At 44.3% G+C, this 18,411-nt stretch overlaps 1 protein-coding gene across 14 annotated transcripts in view; it reads left to right on the top strand.

The window, feature by feature from the left end:
• LOC308250372 (protocadherin gamma-C4) overlaps positions 1–18,411 on the top strand; it is a gene marked incomplete at its 5' end in the record, with an annotated part of 563,663 nt that overhangs the window by 455,745 nt on the left and 89,507 nt on the right. The window contains one exon of one of the 14 annotated variants that reach the window (XM_080672931.1): positions 816–3,212. The exons of 10 other annotated variants lie outside the window; for them this stretch is intronic. In XM_080672931.1, coding sequence (XP_080529057.1) covers positions 816–3,212 — 2,397 coding nt within the window. Of the gene's footprint in view, positions 1–815; positions 3,213–5,207; positions 7,682–10,197; positions 12,604–14,573; positions 17,006–18,411 lie in introns of those variants that run through there. 3 more of the 14 variants (XM_080672910.1, XM_080672929.1, XM_080672922.1) reach the window with 3 other exon arrangements.

Genomic DNA, 18,411 nt, shown 5'->3' with positions numbered 1-18,411 from the left:
AAGGAGAGGGATAGGCTAACTCCTTTCTGGTTACATTATGTCATTGACTGAGATACTATAATTTAAAATCAGGTAATATTACTATAAATAAATCACGGAAACAATTTTGGAAGAAGAGAAGTATTTGGAGGTAAGTATAAATTGTGCCCTTTTAAAGAAAATTACTGATGCTCTCTGAAAAAAAAAAATTGAAGGGAATGAACATGGAGGTACCCAAAATGTAAAAACAAGGAAAAAAGAAACAAAGGAAGAAGCATAGAACTTGATCCAATGTACTGATAATTAGTAAGTATTCAAAATTATGTACTCTGAGATCCTTTAGACCAAGTCTGTTATAGTCATCTTTCTATTACTAGTGCAGATTTGAAGATTGGAGAATAATTATGTTAACAAACAGAGTTTACGTATTAAATCTATGTGATTTCCTTAAAACCTGGAAATGTGATAATGATACAAATTAAACATTAATAAATACATAGACATAAAATTTGTCCAGTCCGGCGCACGGTTATACTTACTGTAGCTGGTTAGCCTGAAGCAGCAGAGGCTGCAGTTTCATAGTGCGGACTCTGGGCGCCGCTGTTGGCCAGAGTGGAGAGCTCTGCGCTGGTGATCGCCTCGCGCAGCCGCAGCTCGCTTTCCTCAGCTCACTCGCTAGAGCTAGCCTTTCCACCGCTCCCTCCTCTGGAAGAGAAGAAACCCTGACCCCCACGTAGGAACTAAAGGCTGTTCGGAGCTCTGGACATCCGCGACACAGAGATTACTGGTCATCCGGCGTCTTCAGGCCGGTGAGCGCGCTGAGGGGAGCAAGAGGGATGGGGAGCGGCGCTGGGGACAGGGGCTGGGCTGAGCGGCGGCCAGTGCTCTTTCCCTTCCTGCTGTCTTTGTTCTGCCCGGCGCTCTCTGAGCCTCTCCGCTACCGGATTCCCGAGGAAATGCCCGAGGGCTCGGTGGTGGGGAACCTCGCCAAGGACCTGGGACTCAGTGTCCGCGAGTTACCCACTCGAAAACTGCGCGTCAGCTCTGAGAAGCCTTACTTCACTGTGAGCGCAGAGCGCGGGGAGTTACTTGTGAGCAGCAGGCTGGACCGGGAGCAGATATGTGGGAAGAAGCCAGTATGTGCTCTGGAATTTGAGGCTGTTGCCGAAAAGCCATTAAACTTTTACCACGTGAATGTGGAGATCGAGGATATTAATGATCACCCTCCCAAATTCATGCAAAATTCCTTTGAGCTGCAAATAAGTGAGTCCACAAAGCCTGAGGCACGATTTATCTTAGGGTCTGCCCATGACGCAGATATTGGTACCAACTCATTACAGAATTATCAGCTCAGTCCCAATGATCATTTCTTACTCGTGAATAAGGAGAAATTAGATGGTAGCAAATACCCCGAGCTAGTACTGAAGGTGCCTTTAGATCGGGAGGAGCAGAAGTCCTACCACTTGACCTTGACTGCCGTGGACTGTGGGGATCCACCCCTAAGCAGCACTGCTCAGATACAAGTGCTCGTGACTGATGCCAATGATAACCCTCCAGTGTTCAGCCAAGAGTTATACAGGGTGGGCCTTCCGGAAAACGTGCTCCCAGGCACCACTGTGCTTAGAGTGATGGCCACCGACCAGGATGAGGGGGTCAATGCTGAGATCACCTTCTCTTTCACTGAAGCAGGCCAGATCACCCAGTTTGACCTGAATTCTACTACTGGGGAAATTACTACTCGAAATACACTAGATTTTGAGGAAGTCAAAGAATATTCCATAGTTTTGGAAGCAAGGGATGGTGGAGGAATGATTGCCCAATGTACTGTGGAGATAGAAGTCCTAGACGTAAATGATAATACCCCAGAAGTGATATTTCAGTCTCTCACAGATCTTATTACGGAGGACACCAGGCTAGGAACATACATTGCTTTACTTAAAGTCCGTGACAAGGATTCCAGAGACAATGGAGAAGTTACTTGTAAATTAGAAGGTGAGGTTCCGTTTAAATTGCTAACTTATTCGAGAAACACGTATAAATTAGTGACAGACGGAGTTCTAGACCGTGAGCAGACCCCAGAGTACAATGTCACCATCTCAGCCACCGACAGGGGCAAGCCGCCCCTCTCCTCCAGCACCACCATCACCCTGCACATCACCGACGTCAACGACAACGCCCCGGTTTTCCAGCAGTCAGCCTACCTGGTCCACGTGCCAGAAAACAACCCGCCCGGGGCCTCCATAGCGCAGGTCAGCGCCTCCGACCCCGACCTGGGACCCAATGGCCAGGTCTCCTACTCCATCGTGGCCAGCGACCTGGAGCCACGGGCGCTGTCGTCCTACGTGTCCGTGAGCGCGCAGAGCGGGGTGGTGTTCGCGCAGCGCGCCTTCGACCACGAGCAGCTGCGCGCCTTTGAGCTGACGCTGCAGGCGCGCGACCAGGGCTCGCCCGCGCTCAGCGCCAACGTGAGCCTGCGCGTGCTGGTGGGCGACCGCAACGACAACGCGCCCAGGGTGCTGTACCCGGCGCTGGGGCCCGACGGCTCTGCGCTCTTCGACACGGTGCCGCGCGCCGCGCAGCCGGGCTACCTGGTCACCAAGGTGGTGGCGGTGGACGCGGACTCGGGACACAATGCCTGGCTGTCCTATCACGTGCTGCAGGCCAGCGAGCCCGGACTCTTCAGCCTGGGGCTGCGCACGGGCGAGGTGCGCACAGCCAGAGCTTTGGGCGACAGGGACGCGGCCCGCCAGCGCCTCCTGGTGGCCGTGCGGGACGGGGGACAGCCACCCCTCTCAGCCACCGCCACGCTGCTGCTGGTCTTTGCTGACAGCCTACAAGAGGCGCTGCCAGACCTTAGCGAAAGTCCTCAGCCCTCTGACCCCCAGGCTGAGCTGCAGTTCTATCTAGTGGTGGCCTTGGCCTTGATCTCAGTGCTCTTCCTCCTCGCGGTGATTCTGGCGGTCGCCCTGCGGCTTCGACGCCCCTCTAGCCCCACCACCTGGGGCTGCTTTCAACCTGGTCTTTGTGTTAAGTCTGGACCTGTGGTCCCCCCCATCTACAGTGAAGGCACTTTACCTTATTCCTACAATCTGTGCGTGGCCCAAGCTGGAAAGACAGAGTTTAATTTTCTGAAATGTAATGAGCAGTTGAGTTCAGGACAAGACATACTTTGTGGTGATTCATCTGGGGCCTTATTTCCACTTTGTAATTCCACTGAGTCGACTTCCCAGCCGGTGAGTGTCCTTTATGCATAACCTGCTTCTTTTGGTCTACCCAGTTCTGCATGTTCACAGGGAAACATACAGTTTCAAATCTAAAGGTTGTCTTAGGAAAGTTGTAGCTAGTCAAAAAACTGTCATACCATTCTTCAAGGGAGGTTGAAGTAGGAGCACTTATGTATCTTTTAGGGATATCTTTCCAGGCTCGGATTTAGGAAAGATTGAGGGTGTGGCTTTATCTACAAACGGAAACATTTCACAAGGCTATAGGCTTTCTTGTAAAAGCTTGAGATATTTCCCTAAATTTTTCTTCCTATCACTAATTCAGCCTTTCCATACTATAAATGTAAAAGTAGGTAGTCATTTAAATAAGACTTTAAAGCAAAAAATAAAAATAAAACGTAAAATTAGATACTTTTCTTAACTGATTTAACTGTTATGGTTCTCATACTAATCTGCTGTTTGTCTCTATTTGCTTCCCCTTTTGTTTCAAAAGCACCTAGAAACCTGCAGTTTTGTTTTATTTTGTTTTGTTTTTTGTAGATGGACCCATTGTAACTCCATGCAATGTACTGGTGTGTGTATGTGTGTGTGTATGTGTGTGTGTGTGCGTGTGCGCAAAGATCTTTTGACTTAGTAGTAGGTCCATTATGCTCATCAGAAGATAAAAGTATGTTCTTCCTACTTGCTTTTCAGGATTAATCTGTATTGAAGCTCATTCTATAGGCTCTTCCATTCAAGAAAAGATCATGTTTTTAACTTTCTTTTTTGTTTGTTTGTAACCTTATAAAGCTAGATATCTCCTAGTTATTCTACTATCTCTAGGAAAAATGTAGAGTTGAATTCTTAAAATTTTAGACAAAATTGCTTACCTGATGTGTAAACAAGTATATACTCAAGATGATAACACATTGTTTCAGCCTTTTGCTAGATTTCCCTTAGCAACTGCTTCAATTAATGGCCATTTTACAAAGCATTGAGGAGACATTTGTTTGTATTGGCATTTTTTTTATAATTATGTGTGTTTCTTACTTTGTGTGGTTCTTTTGACCAAAATACTCATAAAAGTAAAAGTAATTTCAGAATATTTGTGTACTTTAAGAATTTAATTGTCTGCTTTAAATACTCTCTAATTGGTGAAAAATGGGATGGACATTTACTTTTTATTGTAAATTCATTTGTACCTTTCAAGTGTTTTCAAATAGAAAAAGTATAAATAATTTAAATAAAGAAGCAAATCAGTATAACCTCTGATAAAACTTGAAAGTAGAACTTAAACTGTTAACATTTTACAATATTAATTTGAAACATTATCAATGTGTAATTTAACACAGCATTTAAAAAAGAAAATTAAGAAACAAATACCTACATAAATCTTACTATAATGATTAATTAGTTTAAACAAAACAACTTCTGAGTCAATCATCTCAATAGGTCTATTTTAGTCTGCGTGAATTAATTGTCAGTGACAACTGGAGCTTCTACTTTTTTGATAATAGATATTGAAGACATTTGCAATAAACCTTAAAGCATAATAAATAAAATTTAATAATTTATTTTTTAAAAAATAAATGTCTTCCAGAAATGGGAGTAATTTAATGTGATGCTCACCCATAAATCTGATCATTTTATAATACTTTGTAAGACTTAAACCCTACTTCATTTCACACTTCCTGGCAATTACTTTTAAAATATAAATTCAGGGACAAATTAAATAAATGCAAAGCAAATTATAAGAAGCAAGAAGTATTTTCCCCCTCTGTAATCTAGTAAACAATATTACAATTTTAAGTGGGTGCAGTAACTGTTTAGGGCTCTAAGCGCCGCTGTTCACCTAACTTGGAGATAAATGTAACCAAAAGCCATCTGGATACTCTGGGCTCTCACCTCACTAAGACCTGCAAATCCCACAAATCAACTGCAGGGCTGCAGCGAAACTCCGTCCTACATTTGGGACAATCTGGCTTTCCGAGGGGATGATCTCCGAGCCTGCAGCATAAAGGTGAACAAGACACATATGCCCAATGAAGACTCCGAGTGGATTCCATAGCGAAAGAACAATGGCCGCTCCAAAGAATTGCGGAGGACGCAGGGAGCTGATCCTGCTGTGCGTGCTCCTGAGTACGCTGTGGGAGATCGGGAGGGCACAGATTCACTACTCGGTGCCAGAAGAGAGCGACAAAGGATCCTTCGTGGGTAACATCTCCAAGGACCTGGGGCTGGAGTCTCAAGAGCTGGCGAAGCACGGAGTCCGCATCGTCTCCAGAGGTAGGACGCAGCTTTTTGCTCTAAACCGGAGAAGCGGCAGCTTGGTCACCGCGGGCAGGATAGACAGGGAGGAGCTCTGCGCTCAGAGCGCACGGTGTCTTGTAAATATCAACATCCTCGTTGAGGACAGAGGAAAACTTTTTGGGATAGAAATAGAAATCACTGATATCAATGATAATAATCCGAAATTCCAGGCCGAAAATCTGGAAGTAAAAATTAATGAAATCGCAGCGACTGGCACACGTTATCCACTCCCAGAGGCTGTTGACCCGGATGTGGGCTTGAATTCCCTGCAGAGCTACCAACTCAGCCCTAATCACCACTTCTCCCTGGACGTACGAACTGGAGATTATGGGACTTTAAACCCTGAGCTGGTGCTGGAGCGCGCCTTGGACAGAGAGGAAGAGGCTGCTCACCACCTGGTCCTCATCGCCTCCGATGGAGGCGAACCTCATCGCTCCAGCACAGTGCACATCCTAGTGACAGTGTTGGATGTGAATGATAATGCCCCAGTGTTTGCTCAACCGATTTACCGAGTGACAGTCCCAGAGAACGTGCCTCCTGGCACCCAGCTGCTTACTGTAAGAGCTAGCGACCCGGATGAGGGAACCAACGGAGAAGTGGCATATAAATTCTGGAAAATTAGTGAAAAACAATCTCCGTTATTTCAGCTCAATGAGAAAACTGGGGAACTATCAACAGCAAAGAGTCTAGATTATGAAGAATGTGCATTTTATGAAATGGAAATACAAGCTGAAGATGTGGGGGCTCTCATGGGGAGGACCAAAGTGCTCATTTCGGTGGAAGACATAAATGACAATAGACCGGAAGTGATTGTTACATCTTTGTTTAGCCCAGTCTTGGAAAATACTCTTCCTGGAACAGTAATTGCCTTCTTGAATGTTCATGACCGAGACTCCGGGAAGAATGGTCAAGTTGTTTGTTACATATATGATAATTTACCTTTTCAATTAGAAAAATCAATAGATAATTATTATAGATTAGTGACATGGAAATATTTGGACCGAGAAAAGATCTCCATGTACAATATCACAGTGATGGCCTCAGATCTAGGAACCCCACCTTTATCTACTGAAACTCATATCTCCCTGCATGTGGCAGACACCAATGACAATCCACCCACTTTTTCTCATGCCTCCTACTCAGCCTATATCCCAGAGAACAACCCCAGAGGAGCTTCCATCTTCTCTGTGACCGCCCATGACCCTGACAGTGGCAAGAACGCCCAAGTCACTTACTCTCTGACTGAGAACACCATCATGGGGGCACCTCTTTCTTCTTATGTCTCCATCAACTCTGACTCTGGTGTGCTCTATGCAATTTGTTCCTTCGACTATGAGCAGATCCGAGACCTACAGCTACTGGTGACTGCCAGGGACAGTGGGGACACTCCACTCAGCAGCAATGTTTCACTGAGTCTGTTCATTCTGGACCAGAATGACAACACACCTGAAATTCTCTACCCCTCGCTTCCCAGTGATGGTTCCACTGGTGTGGAGTTAGCACCCCGCTCTGCAGAGCCTGGCTACCTGGTGACCAAGGTGGTGGCAGTGGACAGAGACTCAGGCCAGAATGCCTGGCTGTCCTACCGCCTGCTCAAGGCCAGTGAGCCAGGGCTCTTCGCGGTGGGACTGCACACCGGCGAGGTGCGCACTGCACGGGCCCTGCTGGACAGAGACATGCTCAGGCAGAGCCTGGTGGTGGTGGTCCAGGACCATGGCCAGCCCCCCCTCTCCATCACTGTAACGCTCACTGTGGCTGTGGCAGACAGTATCCCAGAGGTCCTGGCTGGCCTGGATGACATCAAGAACCCTGACAACTCTGAAGACTCAGATCTAACGTTGTACCTGGTGGTAGCCGTGGCCATTATCTCCTGTGTCTTCCTTGCTTTTGTGGTTGTTCTGCTGGCGCTCAGACTATGGCGATGGCATAAGTCTCGTATGCTTCAGGCTTCAGGCAGAGGGTTGGTGGGTTTGCCTGCTTCAAGCTTTCTGGGTGTGGAAGGAGTACAGGCATTCCTTCAGACCTATTCCCATGAGGTCTCCCTCACTGCAGACTCAGGGAAGAGTCACCTGATCTTTCCCCAGCCCAACTATGCACATACACTCATAAGCCATGAGAGTTGTGAAAAAAATGGTTCCTTGTTAACACCCATAAATTTTCACGAAGGTAAGGATGAAGCTACTTCGGTTCAGGTGAGTTCAGTTTTTGTTTACATTGTTTCTTGAAGGCATTATATTTTTTATAAATCTATGTGTTTTGAATCATGTATTATGCAGAAAGTTTGAAATATTTTTAAGGTATACCCTAAATATGGGGGTTATTTTAGTGGCAATACTACAAAATTGAGCTCTAGTTATCATAGTTTGTTTTATTTGCTTTCCCAAGGATTGCACATGATTGTTTAAATGTGAACTCTCAACCTTTTAAAGCCTTCCATATTTTACTGTAATTACAATTATCACTTACCACTCATTCACTTAAGAAGTAGTTGCCCAACCACAGAAGTTAAGTTTGTTTTCTATAAAGGAATACATATATTCCTAAATTAGGACTGAGAGAAAATTATTGAGACTCCTAAATCCTTGGATTATCTTAGTAGAAATAAAATACACGACAGAATTTTAGCATGTGTTTACAGTTTGAACCTAAAACTAAGCCCTGAAAGATTCCTTCTTTTTAAATCTATTTTCTTAACCCTGTGTCTGCATTAGTACCCTTCAAAACTTTAAGGCTTCTTAATTTCAAAGTGTAAACACATTTTAATTGGTTTGACTCTCCCTAAATGTTGAGTTTGTATGTCAATGTTCACCCAGGCTCACACAAATGGAGACATGGAATCTAAAGTCCAAAATAGACATTGCTCCTTCCCCCCCCCAAAAAAAAACACAAAACAACAAAATCAAGCCTGAAATAAAATGTCATTTTAAACTGTTGAAAGAGACTTTTGTAAAATACAGAATCCCATGTTTCAGTAGAGTTCTAATGAATTGTTTTGATGGTGCAGCCATGTGAAATGTGTACTCATGGTAAGAGAGTTTGAGAATGTTAGTTTAAAGAACAGAAGTTTCAGGGACACAAATTCTAAACAAGTTAATCAACTAAAAATGATTTCATCTGGACTATGTTTATGGCTTCTGTATTCCTTGTTATAGCATTTTAATGAAGCTGTCCCTGACTTGTCATCAAGTGTAAGTAGAAAATACAATAAAATAAAATTTGTTAGTAATAAAAAAGACATTTCCCAAGGATAGTGCAGTGTTCCCTCCTATTTTGCATATACAGTGGATGGGAGTTAACTTTATATTTTCTGTAGTGTTTGGATGCATAGTTTTTTGAGGGGACAAATATATTACTTTACAATTTTTAAAAGTGTGTGGGAAGTTTCCCTGATAAAAAAGAAAATTCTTTCTCTTGGTCAAAACGTTCACTAATTGTAAAAAAGTTTTTTTAATGAAGTAAAATAAATAGAACAAATGACTCTATATTCAGTAAATGTATTTAAGTAAACTTACCATGAGCTCAGCTCCTTCCATTTCAAAGTCATTACTTCAGTACAACGTAGGTACATAGATAAAGAAGTAATGCAGTCTACTGGAATATCCCTTTGTGAGTTTATATTAAAGAATAGATAAATATTTCCCCAGTAACTTTTACGTACTCCATTGGGTATGACATAAGCCAAGTAATTCTGAGATATGAAGAAGAAGGTAAATCGTGGCTTGGCTACATCATAGGGACAGTATTTATGGAATGAATATTTCCTGAGATAAGTCATAAGAGTAACAAAATATTAATTTTATGAACAGTATTTATATTATCAGAAGGAGGAGGTGTTTGAGGATTAGTAAGGAATTACACAACTTTACCAGTAATTTCAACAGTATTGATATTCTCTTAATATATGTGATATGAAACAGCATTAATTATGTAGAATTGTTGGGGCAAAACATAGGAACGAATAAAAGAAAGAAGTTATTTCACATGTCATAGCTAATAAAGACAATGAATTTGTGAAATCAGTAGACGATAAACTCTCTGAGTGTAATACCTATGATTTACCTCTTGTTATATCACCACTAACAAGCACAAGCCAAGACTTCAATGTATGTTTGTAGAGTGGTGACATGAATGCACCCACACAGGTGGGAAAAGAGTGGTTTACAGTTGTAAGCATGTGAAACCCAGTTTATTCTTGTATTATTATCTATTAATTATTGTATTATTCTCCATATGAGCAACAGTACCTACTTTTGCCCTACCCTGTATATGTAGATTTGTATAAAAACCCAACGTGATATATCTAATAATTTGAAAACAAGAATACAGATACCTTAAAGAAGGTCTTATAATTTAAGATGTAAATATAGTAACAAAAAAAGGCTTGTTTAGTCCAGTGCACGATTATACTTACTGTAGCTGGTTAGCCTGAAGCAGCAGAGGCTGCAGTTTCATAGTGCGGACTCTGGGCGCCGCTGTTGGCCAGAGTGGAGAGCTCTGCGCTGGTGATCGCCTCGCGCAGCCGCAGCTCGCTTTCCTCAGCTCACTCGCTAGAGCTAGCCTTTCCACCGCTCCCTCCTCTGGAAGAGAAGAAACCCTGACCCCCACGCAGGAACTAAAGGCTGTTCGGAGCTCTGGACATCCGCGACACAGAGATTACTGGTCATCCGGCGTCTTCAGGCCGGTGAGCGCGCTGAGGGGAGCAAGAGGGATGGGGAGCGGCGCTGGGGACAGGGGCTGGGCTGAGCGGCGGCCAGTGCTCTTTCCCTTCCTGCTGTCTTTGTTCTGCCCGGCGCTCTCTGAGCCTCTGCGCTACCGGATTCCCGAGGAAATGCCCGAGGGCTCGGTGGTGGGGAACCTCGCCAAGGACCTGGGACTCAGTGTCCGCGAGTTACCCACTCGAAAACTGCGCGTTGGCTCTGAGAAGCCTTACTTCACTGTGAGCGCAGAGCGCGGGGAGTTACTTGTGAGCAGCAGGCTGGACCGGGAGCAGATATGTGGGAAGAAGCCAGTATGTGCTCTGGAATTTGAAGCTGTTGCTGAAAAGCCATTAAACTTTTACCACGTGAACGTGGAGATCGAGGATATTAATGATCACCCTCCCAAATTCATGCAAAATTCCTTTGAGCTTCAAATAAGTGAGTCCACACTGCCAGGCACTCGATTTATATTAGAAGTAGCGGAAGATGGAGATACTGGCCTAAACTCTCTGCAGAATTACAAACTCTCTCTAAATCCTAGTTTCTCCTTGATAAACAAGGAGAAGCCAGATGGTAGTAAATACCCGGAACTGATATTGGAGAAACCCTTAGATCGAGAACAACAGAATTATCATCGATTAGTCCTCACTGCCTTGGACGGCGGAGATCCACCCCTAAGCGGGACCATTGAGCTCCAGATCCAGGTCACTGATGCCAATGATAACCCCCCTGTATTCAAGCAGGACGTGTACAGAGTCAGGCTTTCAGAAAACGTGCCACCGGGCACCACTGTGCTGCAGGTGTCAGCCACCGACCTGGATGAGGGTACCAACTCAGAAATAACGTACTCTCTGTACAGGACGGGGCAAGTGTTCCATCTGAATTCAAAGAGTGGGGAAATTACCACTTTACGGACACTGGATTACGAAGAAATCAAGGAATATTCTCTAGTAGTGGAAGGAAGGGATGGTGGAGGACTGGTTGCACAATGTACAGTTGAAATTAACATTCAAGATGAAAATGACAACAGTCCAGAAATTACATTCCATTCTCTGGTGGAAATGATTCTGGAAAACGCAGTGCCAGGAACTCTAATTGCTTTCATCAAAATACATGACCATGATTCTGGGGAGAATGGGGAGGTTAATTGTCGATTAGAAAGTAAAGTCCCCTTTCAGATAATCTCTTCATCCAAAAGTTCATATAAACTGGTAACAGAGGGGACCTTGGACCGAGAACAGACCCCGGAGTACAATGTTACCATCACAGCCACCGACAGGGGCAAGCCTCCCCTCTCCTCCAGCACCACCATCACCCTGCACATCACTGACGTCAACGACAACGCCCCGGTTTTCCAGCAGTCAGCCTACCTGGTCCACGTGCCAGAAAACAACCCACCCGGGGCCTCCATAGCGCAGGTCAGCGCCTCCGACCCCGACCTGGGACCCAATGGCCAGGTCTCCTACTCCATCGTGGCCAGCGACCTGGAGCCACGGGCGCTGTCGTCCTACGTGTCCGTGAGCGCGCAGAGCGGGGTGGTGTTCGCGCAGCGCGCCTTCGACCACGAGCAGCTGCGCGCCTTTGAGCTGACGCTGCAGGCGCGCGACCAGGGCTCGCCCGCGCTCAGCGCCAACGTGAGCCTGCGCGTGCTGGTGGGCGACCGCAACGACAACGCGCCCAGGGTGCTGTACCCGGCGCTGGGGCCCGACGGCTCTGCGCTCTTCGACACGGTGCCGCGCGCCGCGCAGGCGGGCTACCTGGTCACCAAGGTGGTGGCGGTGGACGCGGACTCGGGACACAATGCCTGGCTGTCCTACCACGTGCTGCAGGCCAGCGAGCCCGGACTCTTCAGCCTGGGGCTGCGCACGGGCGAGGTGCGCACAGCCAGAGCTTTGGGCGACAGGGACGCGGCCCGCCAGCGCCTCCTGGTGGCCGTGCGGGACGGGGGACAGCCACCCCTCTCAGCCACCGCCACGCTGCTGCTGGTCTTTGCTGACAGCCTACAAGAGGCGCTGCCAGACCTTAGCGAAAGTCCTCAGCCCTCTGACCCCCAGGCTGAGCTGCAGTTCTATCTGGTGGTGGCCTTGGCCTTAATCTCAGTGCTCTTCCTCCTCGCGGTGATTCTGGCGGTCGCCCTGCGGCTTCGTCGCCCCTCTAGCCCCACCACCTGGGGCTGCTTTCAACCTGGTCTTTGTGTCAAGTCTGGACCTGTGGTTCCCCCCATCTACAGTGAAGGGACTTTACCTTATTCCTATAATCTATGCGTGGCCCAAGCTGGAAAGACAGAGTTTAATTTTCTAAAATGTAATGAGCAGTTGAGTTCAGGACAAGACATACTTTGTGGTGATTCATCTGGAACCTTATTTCCACTTTGTAGTTCTGGTGAATCGTCTTCCCATCCTGAAACACTAACAACGGTGAGTTCCATTTAAGTGTCTAGTCCTTTTCATCATTGACCCAATTTTCTATATTTATATGAAAACACATTACACTTCCAAGTCTAGTGAGTTGTTTTAGGGATATTATAGCCTGTCAGGAAGCTGAACTTCCATTCCTCAAGGGGAGTGTTGAATTGGGAGTAGTTATGTGCCATAAAATAGAGTTATCTTACCAAGTTTGCATTTTCAAAGTGATGAGAGTGTGTTCTTTTTTCACAGCAAAATTATTGTACCAACTTCTTACCTCTTTTTCAAAGCTATTGAAACTTACCCACTAATTGTCTCATTCCTCATTTAACGTGTTAAATGTTTTATTATAAGTAAACATTAAAGTAGGCAATCATTTAATTAATCCTTTAGAGCAAAGAAACTACTACCAGGTATTTTCCTTCACTGATTTCACTGGCACTGTTTCTCTCCCTTTTTTATGTTTATTCCTCATGCCTTGTTCCTTATATCTACCTACTCATGATTCTTTGAATCCCTTACAATTGTAAGAAAAAATAATCTGTGTTGTGTGTGTGTGTGTGAGAGAGAGAGAGAGAGGGATGGGGGGCGGGGGGAGAGACTTAATTAACTCAACAGAAGGTCCAAATCATTTTCTAAGTTCCTTCAAGTTTTCTTGAATGCAACATCTTCCTCTTCCTTTTACTGTAAAGTTATCAGGAGAGAGACTTGATAAAAGAACAGGAAATGCTACTGCCTCTAACACTTACTCTCATCTCTGACCTCTAGATTTGTGTTATTATTTGGGGCCTGAAACATTAGTAACTAGAAATTCATCATTGTACCTGTAGGAGGAAAAGCAAATGATAACTTTTTCATTTTAAAGACAAAAACTTATAATTCCATGCATATATAAAGATGCTATTAAATAAGCACTAGTCTTTTGTTGGTTTCCCTTAGGAACTGCTTCAGTAAATGGTGTCTTTACAAACTGCTGCAAGAAATTTATTACAAAGGCACTTGCTTTTTCCTTTCTAGTGGTAACAACTTATCTGTATCTTGTATTCTTTTTTTCAAGTTATTACATAAGTTTCAGTGACTCTTAGAATAAGAAATTTAAGACTACTTTAAAATTGCATGATTTCCTCATGGAAGGATTGAAATGAAAAACCTGCTTTTCAGTGTATGTTCATTTGAATCTTCCAAATGCATATGTATTCACATAGAAAACTAAAAATACTTTAAATAGCATAAGTTTTACAATCACAAATATGTAAAATTTAAAAAACCAATGCTTTTTAAATTTAATAATATTACATGAGAAAGTTTACATCTATTGTTTAATTAAAATTACTTTGCAAATAAAATTTTAAGGAAACCTTACTCAAGGAATTTTACTCTAAAAATAATTAACCTTATAAATTAACTTCAAAGTGAAAAAATCTATCCATATATATTCAATATAAATTATATAAGTTACATATATGTCTAAAATTTAAAATAGAGAGAAAGCCAAACTCTACCCAAAATTAAAGTTAATTTGATATTAAGAAAACTGGCGATTTAATAATACATTTAATAGAAATTTCATTCCACTAAGACATTCACAAAGATTATTGCTTTTGAGATATGAACGTAAGAAATAGAGAAATCTAAAATCATAATTAGGAGAGAGTAGTGTTTTCCTTCAATCATCTGTGATAAAAGTACTGTATTGAATATGTGAGTGTAGTAACTGCTTAGTACTCTGAGCGCCGCTGTTCACCAACTCTAGGAAAAACTCAATCAGCGCTCCATCCGGATATTAGAATCTGCTAACTACACAAAGCCCCGAAGATCCCACATACCAACCCCGGGACGGCAACAAAACTCAGCCTCCTCACTTGGGGCACTCCGGGTTTCTCCTGTGGAAAAAGACGACCAAAATTCGCAGGAGGAGAAAAGAACCTAAGGAGTCAGCGTGGGAAAAAAGCAGTCTGGGAGGGAGGGGGAAATCCCGAGTGAAACGACAATGGCGGCTCCAATGAATAGCCAGCACCGCAGGGGATTGGTCCTGCTCTGCCTTTTCCTGGGAAGGTTGTGGGAGATCCGGGCCAGCCAGATCCGCTACTCCGTGCCTGAAGAGACAGTAAACGGCTATGTTGTGGGCAACATCTCCAAGGACCTGGGGCTGGAGCCCCAGGAGCTGGCGGAGCGCGGAGTCCGCATCGTCTCCAGAGGTAGGACGCAGCTTTTCGCTCTCAACCCGCGGAGTGGCAGCTTGGTCACCGCAGGCAGGATAGACCGGGAGGAGCTCTGTGCCCAGAGCCCACGGTGTCTGTTTAACTTTAAAGTTCTGGTTGAAGAGAGAGTGCAACTTTATGGAATAGAAATAGAAGTCACTGATATGAACGACAATGCCCCAAAATTCCAGGCAGAAAATCTGGAAATAAATATTAACGAAATTGCTGCGCCTGGCACACGTTATCCACTCCCAGAGGCTGTTGACCCGGATGTGGGCTTGAATTCCCTGCAGAGCTACCAACTCAGCCCCAATCACCATTTCTCCCTGGACGTGCGAACTGGAGACGACGGAACTTTAAACCCAGGGCTGGTGCTGGAGCGCGCCTTGGACAGAGAGGAAGAGGCTGCTCACCACCTGGTCCTCATCGCCTCCGATGGAGGCGAACCTCGTCGCTCCAGCACAGTGCACATCCTAGTGACAGTGTTGGATGTGAATGATAATGCCCCAGTGTTTGCTCAACCGATTTACCGAGTGACAGTCCCAGAGGACGTGCCTCCTGGCACCCAGCTGCTTACTGTAAGAGCTAGCGACCCGGATGAGGGAACCAACGGAGAAGTGGCATATAAATTCTGGAAAATTAGTGAAAAACAATCTCCGTTATTTCAGCTCAATGAGAAAACTGGGGAACTATCAACAGCAAAGAGTCTAGATTATGAAGAATGTGCATTTTATGAAATGGAAATACAAGCTGAAGATAGTGGAGGGTTGAAGGCATGGACGAAAGTGCTTATTTCGGTGGAAGATGTAAATGACAATAGACCCGAAGTGATCATTACATCTCTGTTTAGTCCACTTAGGGAAGATGCTCCTCAAGGAACAGTAATCGTTCTTTTCAATGCTCATGACCAAGACTCTGGGAAGAATGGTCAAGTTGTTTGTTCCATCCAGGAGATCCTACCTTTTCGATTAGAAAAGTCAATAGAAGATTATTATAGAGTGTTGACATCCCAAATGCTTGACCGAGAAAAAACCTCGGAATATAATATCACAGTGACTGCGACAGACAGAGGAACACCACCCCTGTCCACAGAAATTCACATCACTCTGCACGTGGCTGACATCAATGATAATCCACCCTCCTTCTCTCAAACCTCCTACTCAGCCTATCTCCTGGAGAACAACCTTAGAGGCACCTCCATCTTCTCTGTGACAGCCCATGACCCTGACAGCAATGAGAATGCCCGAATTATTTACTCCTTGGAGGAAGACACCATCCAAGGGGTGCCTCTCTCCTCCTATGTCTCCATCAATGCAGATACTGGTGTGATTTATGCGCTTTGTTCCTTCGACTATGAGCAGTTTCGAGATCTTCAAATGCAGATTAGGGCAAGTGATAGTGGGAACCCACCCCTCAGCAACAGCGTGTCACTGAACTTGTTCGTGCTGGACCAGAATGACAATGTGCCAGAGATCCTGTACCCTGCCATCCCCACCGATGGTTCCACCGGTGTGGAACTGGCCCCCCGCTCTGCAGAACCCGGATACCTGGTGACCAAGGTGGTGGCAGTGGACAGAGACTCAGGCCAGAACGCCTGGCTGTCCTACCGCCTGCTCAAGGCCAGCGAGCCAGGGCTCTTCGTGGTGGGATTGCACACAGGTGAGGTGCGGACCGCGAGGGTCCTGCTGGACAGAGATGCCCTCAAGCAGAGCCTGGTGGTGGCAGTTCAGGACCATGGACAGCCTCCTCTCTCAGCGACCGTCACACTCACTGTGGCTGTGGCTAACAGCATCCCAGATGTGTTGACTGACTTGAGTAGTCTTGAGATCCATTCGACCCCGGAGGCCTCGGATCTCACTCTGTACCTGGTGGTGGCAGTGGCTGTGGTCTCCTGTGTCTTCCTTGCCTTTGTTATCATCCTGCTGGCGCTCAGGCTGAGGCGCTGGCACACATCACGTCTGCTCCAGGCTTCAGGAGATGGATTGGCTGGCATGCAGGCTTCTCACTTTGTGGGCGTGGATGGGGCCCAGGCTTTCCTGCAGACCTATTCCCATGAGGTCTCCCTCACTTCGGACTCTAGGAGGAGTCACCTGATCTTCCCTCAGCCCAACTATGCAGATACACTCATCAGCCAAGAGAGCTGTGAGAAAAAGGATCCTTTGTATCTTTCAGATGATTCAAAATTTCCTATAGAAGACACTCCTTTGGTTCCAGTGAGTTCCATTTTTTCTTTCTTTCTATTATAATTGGTTTTCTCTCCAAGTGTTTGTACTTAAGGTAAGATATGTTGTTAATAACATATTTTTCACCATTTAAGTTTTTACTGGGTCCAATTTTTGTTCTAACATCTATAGAATTCATTTATTGGTTACATCACTCATATAATTTGCATTTTCTCATAATAATTAATTGGCTCAATAAAACCTTCCTTTTGGGACTGCTCTCATGATCGGGGGTTAACATGAGTTTTTTTTTATGAGGTTGCTTTATTAGTTATCCTGGTTCACTACTAATTTTAAGGCTGGTTTTCCATTCCTGAAACTTATTGTTATCTCCAATGGCCACATTGTGGAATTCTTATTTTTTTTAAAAAGATAGTATAGTCAATACTATCTTGTAAGGGTAAATTAATGAGAAGGCAAATGCATTCTCTCAGAGAAACAACTGAAGGTCCAAGTTTACTGCTTCTGCTTTTCTATTTCTATGACAGGACAACACTCCTTGGAGGTGACTTTTTCAGTCTAATGTGTGCAGAGATTGTTTGCATTTAAAGATCATTTCTGAGGAAGATTCAAACTTCAGTTATCATGTATTTCCAACACCAATTAAACCATGTTTTATTATTTTAATGGTAAAAATTTTAACATCCTTGTTTTTATATTCTCAAGGTTTTAATTCCCTAATGCTATAAGGTCAAGTTATTAATAGCTTGAAACTCTTCTATACTTTATGCTTGCTCAAGAGGGGTTTCTGAGACTGAACACTATGAGAGGGGAAAGCAAGGGAAATAAAAAGTACCCTTTGATTATGTTATTTATGGCTCAGTTCTTCAAATTTTGAGGCTAGAAATAAATCTGGTCATGGGAAATGATTTAGAAAAATATTTTCAGGAACTGCTAAGAAGGTTCAAACAATACTTTACTGGCTTTAGCTATCAAGAAAAGAATAATGTATTGCTTAATTTGATTTTACACATACTGTCAGTTCAAATAATAAATGACACTCTAGGAGGCTTTAAAAATAAGCTTTGCAGTAGACTCAAAATGCTATTCTAAATATACTGGATACAAGGGCTCATATGTCTGGGAATCTATTATGACATGCAGACATTATAATTATTTCAAATATTCTCTATTCCTAAGGTAGTAGGAAAAAAGTAAACCATCATCTGTAGTCATATTTTTAACCATGCAGAAAGGAAATCTTTTGATTAAAGCTTCTGCCCTGGGGTGTAATCTTTATTACTTAGTATTTACCAATATTAAAATATGTATTAATTTGAAAAACGGCTATTGTTGAAGGTTTCTGTGTCATGGTAGGTAACTACTATTCTTTAGGGAAAAAATGTCACTGCCTTTAAAGAAGAACACAAGTATCACTGGAGGAATGACTGGGCAGA

This window comes from Plecotus auritus (assembly GCF_963455305.1).
Source record: "Plecotus auritus genome assembly, chromosome: 6".
In the NCBI taxonomy this organism is placed as follows: domain Eukaryota; kingdom Metazoa; phylum Chordata; class Mammalia; order Chiroptera; family Vespertilionidae; genus Plecotus; species Plecotus auritus.
The sequence above is the reverse complement of the archived record's forward strand: the minus strand, read 5'-3'. Positions and strand labels throughout refer to the sequence as shown.